We start from the raw sequence: 6,107 nt of genomic DNA, 5'->3' as shown, positions 1-6,107 counted from the left end.
AAAAAAAAAAAAAAAAAAAAAAGACATGAAGCCGACTAGTAAGCTGTCACAGGTGTCTGCGAGGAGTGCGGGAACGGCGCCACCATCTCCCCAGTTATTCAAATCAGAAGCCTGAGAGTCACCGTAGGTCCCTTTCCCAGCGGCCTCGGGTCCAGCTCCTGCGGAGAGTCTCACCCAGACCTCCGGGGGGTCGGAACGTGGGCGGGGCCGGGTGGCTGGGGCGGGGCCGTGAGGGGGAAAACGGGCGCCGTGGGGCGGGCCCTGAGCTCTGGGATCAGGATTGGGTAACAAGGCCGGAAAGGGACGGTCTTATGTTCCGGAAGGGGCGGGACTTTCCGGCGGCGGCAAATTGCAAGGAGTATCCGCTGTCTTCATGCTGCCAGCAGGCTGCTCTCGCCGGTGAGGCCCGCGCAGAGGAAGACAGGGAGAAGGGGCGGTCGGGTGGGCGCGGGTCCCGAGGCAGACCAAGGTGCTGAGCCGCCAGTGCGTCCCCCACAGGCTGGTGGCCGAGCTGCGGGACGCCCTGGACGCCTGCTCAGAGCGACAGCTGCAGCTGGAGAAGAGCTTGCGCATCTCTCATCGGCTGCTGCGGGCCTGGTACGCGGACCCCGCGACCCCTGGCCAGGCCACCCTTGCGCCCTCAGAATCCTGCACAGAGCCTTCGGCGCTGGGAAGCTGGGCACAGCCACCCACTTCCGAGTTGCACGTTATCAGTGCCCCTCCCCTCCTTGCCCTGAGACTGGGGAATTGCTGCGGGCCTAGGCGGCTCCATGGGGTCTGTTTGGGCCGCGGCCCTACCTCCTGGCCGTGCCATGGCCTCCCGTGTCTTCGTAGGGAACCAGCCCGGACCCCGACTCTGGAGCCACATCCGGAGACAGAAACTAATGAAGGGGACCCGTCTCCAGGTAAATTTCAGCCACCCACCTTCTCCAGGTTCTGCCCCTGGCCTGTATTTTGGCATGCATTTAGGAGGGACCCCCTCTGGGAGACAGTGGGGATGGACCCCTGTATGATTCTTGACTTTCACAGCATGCACACATAGCCCTGAAGACCTCAAGGAGCTAGAGCTTCTGACCCAGGCACTGGAGAAGGCTGTAGGAGTGCGAAAAGGCATCTCTAAGGCTAGAGAAAGAGACAAGACCTCCAGCCTGAAATCTGAGTCCATTGCCACCTCTCCTGGCATGACAGCCTCTGCCCTACCCCGGGTCCCAGGCCAGGCTGGCAGCCATTCACGCGAGACAAGAAACACCAAGGGCACCCGCCAGACCACATTTCCTGCCAAGGGCCATCCTGAGCACAGGCTCCTGTCAGTGGGAGTCAGGAAGCGTGTAGGGCTAGCCGAAGCTGCCAGGCCTAGACAAGACCTCAAGGACCAGCAAATGGCCCCATCAGCTACTCCTCAGGCCCTGAAAGCCTTCACACTCAAGGAGAAGGGGTAAGCTTTTCAGACCCTCATCAGAGGAACTGCCATCTCTACCTGCTCAGACCCTGGCCAGCAACAGGAGTCTGGGATTTGGGGTGACAGGGAGGGCAGGGCATTGAGCAAGATATGGCTTCTGGATCCCTGAAGTGCACCCCTGAAGCCCATGCTCTGAAATGGGCACAGTGGAGCAACCGTGTGACAGTTCCCAGATTGATAGCTGTCCCCTTATCCATCCAGCCCAGGGGTTCCAGGTGGGCTCTGGAGGGCCTGGCTCTGATCATTGGATTTGTTCTTCTCTGCCGGGGAATTGCTGGGCTGAGCTGAGCTGGCTCCCATGATCATTCTGGAATCCCCATCCAAAGAGCTGCTCTGAGACTTGAGTGGGCAAAGAGGGCAATGAGAAGCCTCATCCCTGATTAGGCTCTGTACAGGCAACGGGACTTGCACCCCCAGGGTGAGGGGAAGCTCCTCTGAATGCTGGCTTCTCTGACAGGCACCTGCTGCAGCTGCCCGTGGCCTTCAGAAAATTAGCCTCCCAGAATGCCCGGTGAGGCTGGGTCTTTTGGTGGGGTGGGGGTAGAGGGAGGCCAGGAAGGCATCACCAGCTTGGGGGCATGCAGGAGAGACTCTCCAGCAGGTCTCTCTGTTTTCTTTGCTGGGTGGGGTCACTGGATGTTAGAAGAGTTTTCCCAGCTAGGCTGCTGTAGCTGCCTTATACTTGGGGCTTTGAAGGACCCCCAGCTCAACCCGTCACAAGCTGCAAGACTTGAACAAGACACTTGGTGTCTCCAAGTTCTAATTTGTCTTCTCTTTGGTGGTGGTGAGAATAGTACCAGCTTTATGGAGGTGTTGTAAGGGTTAAACAAGATGGCACCTCTCAAGTATTCCCACTATACCTGTTACCAAGCAGGCACCTACGTCTCTTACCAGCTGTCATAGTTTCCAGGTGCTTCCAGCTTCTCCCTCCTGTCTTGAATACTTTCTTTTTGTTGTTGTTGTTGGAGTCTCACTCTGTCACCCAGACTGGAGTGCAATGGCTGCTCACGGCCACTGCAGCCTCGACCTGCTGGGCTCAGGCGATCATTCCACCTCAGCCTTCCAAGTAGCTGGAACTACGGGCATGCGCTATCACACCCGGCTAATTTTTTATTTATTGTAGAGATGAGGTCTTGCCAAGTTGCCCAGGCAGGTCTTGAACCCGTGGGCTCAGGCAATCCACTCACCTTGGCCTCCCAAAGCATTGGGATTACAGGCTGAGCCACCGAGCCCGGCCTTGAATACTTTCTTAACACTCTCAGAGCTGGTCAGCTCTGTCCTCTTGTCCTTGTCAGTGTCCTCTCAGTTCCCCGAGGCCTCTCCTGGCATACAACAGAGCCAGACACCCAGCCTAGGGCCCCTACCCTGGCCCCGGCCTACCTCCCAAGGCCCAACTGGTCTGTCTAGAAAAGCTGTGTTCCTCTCTGGTTTCTGGGGCACCTGTGTGTACATTCCAGCCTGTGGGCCCAGCTGAACTCTACACAGACCAGTGATTCCACAAATGCCACCGCAGCTGCCAAGACCCAGTTCCTCCAGAAAATGCAGACCACTGTATCCTTTTTGGGTTTGCAACAGTCTGGGGCATCTTCTGACTCTAAACCTGTCAGATTGGAGGAGCAGCCCCAGGAAGGGGCTAGTATAGGATAGACAGGGCCTCTCCAGACCTTTCTTAGTGGAAGGGGAGGGGAGAGGAGCCTGGACATAGAAGAGTTTTCCTGACCTGTATCCAGTCAGGCGGGACTGGCGCTGGGCTCAGTGCTGCAGAGGTCGAGGTGGAGATGGCACGCCTGCAGAAAGCCTGCTTGCTGCTGAGACTGCGTGTGAGGAAGGAACTCTCAGCAGGTCAGTTGTCTCCAATGTGGGTCTCAGGAGGGGATGAGGAGGAAGGTGACCCTCTGGACCCCCTCTGCCCTCCCTGACTCTTGCACAGCCCCCACGAACTGGATGCAGGAATACTACTCCCTGCTCACCCTGGAGGGGCTGCAGGCCATTGTTGTGCAGTGTCTCCACAGGCTGCAGAGGCTGCGTGCAGGTGAGGCCCGCCCCCACCCTGCCCCCAGACCAGGGTCATGATACTTTCCCCAGCCTTACCTGGGCCTTCAGGAAGGATCAGCAGCCTAGGGACCAGACATAGGATGGCTTTCACAACCTGCATACCCAGCCCCCAAAACCTCAGGGAGGTGGAGCTGACCCTTCCACGACTCCCTAGCATGCCACATTCTCAGTTGTCCTATGGGGCCAGCCAGCCTTCCCTCTTCCTCAGGTCAGCTCTACAACCCCACTGCTCCAACAAACAGAACCGCCTCACTCTGAGCAGTTTACTTATTTATCCAGTTATTGAAAAAGTAGCATGTGAGAATCAGATACTGGGAGATGACTCACTTGGGATTGCAACAGGTAGCTTTTCACAGACAATAGAGCTTCTTTTTTGTATTTTTCAATTACTTGAAGTTTTAAGAGTGAAGATAGGCCAGACTTGGGGGCTCAGCCTATAATCCCAGCACTTTGGGAGGCCGAGGCAAGTGATTGCCTGAGCCCCTGGCTTCGAGACCAGCCTGGGCAACTTGGTAAGACCTCATCTCTACAATAAATCAGAAAATAAGCCGGGCATGGTAGTGGATGCCTGTAGTTTCAGCTACTTAGAAGGCTGAGGCGGAAGGATTGCCTGAGCCCAGCAGGTTGAGGCTGCAGTGGCCATGAGTGTGCCACTGCACTTCAGCCTGGGTGACAGAGAGAGACTCTGACTCAAAAAAAAAAGTGAAGATATATGATTTGTCAAAAGCAAAGTCAGTCTCAAAAAAGTTTTACATAAGCACAGTGAAGAAATCCAAGAGGTAGGGAGATGCCACAAGGACCCCCTGCCTCAGTGAGCCCAGGCCCATCATGCACTGTCACACACTGGGCCATTCTGAAAGCCTACCCTTGCTCCACTAGCAGCAAGGCGAGGGGAGGGTGAGAAGAGGGTGTCTGAAGAATCAGGTGCTACCCGGGGGAGACACTGGGCCTGGGGCATGGCCACCACCCCATGAGGCCACATCCTTCCGTCAACACAGCAGAGGTGGAACTGCCGCGGAGATCGTGTCCTGTGGGGATGCCCCCCAGAGCCTTGGTGCCCTGTGGCAGTGGAGCAGGCCCCTCGTGGAGCCCCCTGCTGCTTGCCTACTCCAGCACCCAGGAGCTGCAGACGCTGGCAGCCCTCAGGCTGCGGGTGGCCATGCTGGACCAGCAGATTCACCTGGAGAAGGTGCTTCTGGACTAGGAGGTGGGGGTAGGCAACTGTGTCCTGGGGGGGGTTGTCAGCCATGGAGAGGACTCAGCCTCAGGAAGAGGAGGGCCTGGGAATCGGGGCTTGACTATGCTTTGCCCTCCAGGACCCGGGAGGCTGGGGTGTCAGCCCCCGGCCTGTGTGTGGGTTGGGAAATGCATGTTCTGGACACGGTCCTGGGACGGTAGCAGGGAGCGGAAGTGGAGCGTGGAGCTTCAGAGGGATGGGCAGGAGCATGGGCATCTCGAAGCCAGTCCCGGGACTGCCATGCCACCTGGGCCCCCTGAGACCTTGGTTCTGCCCTGCCCCCCAGGTCCTAATGGCTGAACTGCTCCCCCTGATGAGCACCCAGGAGCCGCAGGGGCCACCCTGGCTGGTGCTGTGCCGGGCTGTGCACAGCCTGCTCTGTGAGGGAGGTGAGCGCTTCCTCACCATCCTGCGGGATGACCCTGCAGACTGAGCCCCTCCCACCGCTGCCCAGGCCTCAGGACCCTGGGGCTCAGTTGAGCCTGTTGGAGTGTTCCCTACTCCCTGGTCAGAGTTCAGTGAGTGGGCACTGAGGGGCTCTTCCCTGGTGCCATGGCTCTGGGTGCTCCCTGGGAAACCTGGGTTTCTGAAGTAGAGCGAGTGGGCTCCCTGGCCTTTTCAAGACTGCTTAACCTGTTGGTCAGAGCTGCTGTCGGCCTCCCAAGACTCCTGGAGCCCAGGTGCCCGTGGGAAGCCCTCCTTGCCTACTTGTTTCCTCGCTGTCAATCTAAGAGCTGCTTGTGTGACATTAAAGCTACGTTAGGAAGAATGTCTATTTAAACCATACCAGGGTGTGGGACTTGGTGGAGTCTGTTGTTTGTTTATAATTTTATTTATCAAGTATGTCATTGTTTGATATTTATTATGCTGGAAAAAAGATCAAGTGTATTTATCAAGAACATAAATATCACTTTTGTATAAAGGAAGGGGCAAGGCCACACAAGGTGGGCATTTGCATACCTGAGACTCCCTCCCCCATGCCTAGAGCCGTACTCATCCGAGGACACGAAAAGCTATAAGCCATATTGGAGAATGGCTGGTCACTCTCTCTGCCCATGGCTATCACAGCTCTGCTCCCTACGCTCTCCCAGTGGCCATGCCCAGCTCCCTGTCCTGGCAGTGCTGCTATGGCAGGTGCAGGATCCTCTATTCACACTGAGCTTCCACCAGGGAAAAAGCCCTTTAGCTCTTCACTGTCATCCCCAAGAGGCGGAGAAGCCATTGCTTCCCCAGGAAGGAAAGAAAGGGTTGTGGCCTCTGCAGCCATGACTTGGGTTTACACCATGATGTGTTTCCTACAGTGAGACTTTCAGCAAGAGTCCTAAGGACTGAGCCTTAGTTCCCTAGGTCTGTCCC

The 6,107-nt window shown here is 56.9% G+C and overlaps 1 protein-coding gene across 1 annotated transcript; it reads left to right on the top strand.

Annotated features, from left to right (window-relative positions):
- The first annotated feature begins 373 nt into the window (after window positions 1-373).
- CUNH16orf59 (chromosome unknown C16orf59 homolog) lies at window positions 374-5,246 on the top strand. The gene is made up of 10 exons (XM_008058312.1): window positions 374-399; window positions 499-597; window positions 835-905; window positions 1,030-1,435; window positions 1,917-1,970; window positions 2,917-3,010; window positions 3,190-3,301; window positions 3,390-3,491; window positions 4,513-4,703; window positions 5,038-5,246. The coding sequence occupies exons 1-10, from the start codon at window positions 374-376 to the stop codon at window positions 5,182-5,184; spliced, it is 1,302 nt and encodes a 433-aa protein (XP_008056503.1). The 3' UTR covers window positions 5,185-5,246.
- The last annotated feature ends 861 nt before the right edge of the window (window positions 5,247-6,107 follow it).

This window comes from Carlito syrichta, unplaced genomic scaffold, assembly GCF_000164805.1.
Source record: "Carlito syrichta isolate Samal-C Ts95f unplaced genomic scaffold, Tarsius_syrichta-2.0.1 Scaffold303292, whole genome shotgun sequence".
NCBI classification, from domain to species: Eukaryota; Metazoa; Chordata; class Mammalia; order Primates; family Tarsiidae; genus Carlito; species Carlito syrichta.
This window is presented reverse-complemented; position numbering and strand designations above follow the sequence as displayed.

What these genes read in the sequence shown, in the direction of transcription:
- CUNH16orf59 (XM_008058312.1), top strand. Translation starts at nt 374, where the DNA reads ATGCTGCCAGCAGGCTGCTCTCGCCG. An exon ending in TCCAGAAAATGCAGACCACT is followed by an intron (nt 3,011 to 3,189) that starts GTATCCTTTTTG and finishes ACCTGTATCCAG; the next exon opens with TCAGGCGGGACTGGCGCTGG. An exon ending in GCTGCAGAGGCTGCGTGCAG is followed by an intron (nt 3,492 to 4,512) that starts GTGAGGCCCGCC and finishes CCGTCAACACAG; the next exon opens with CAGAGGTGGAACTGCCGCGG.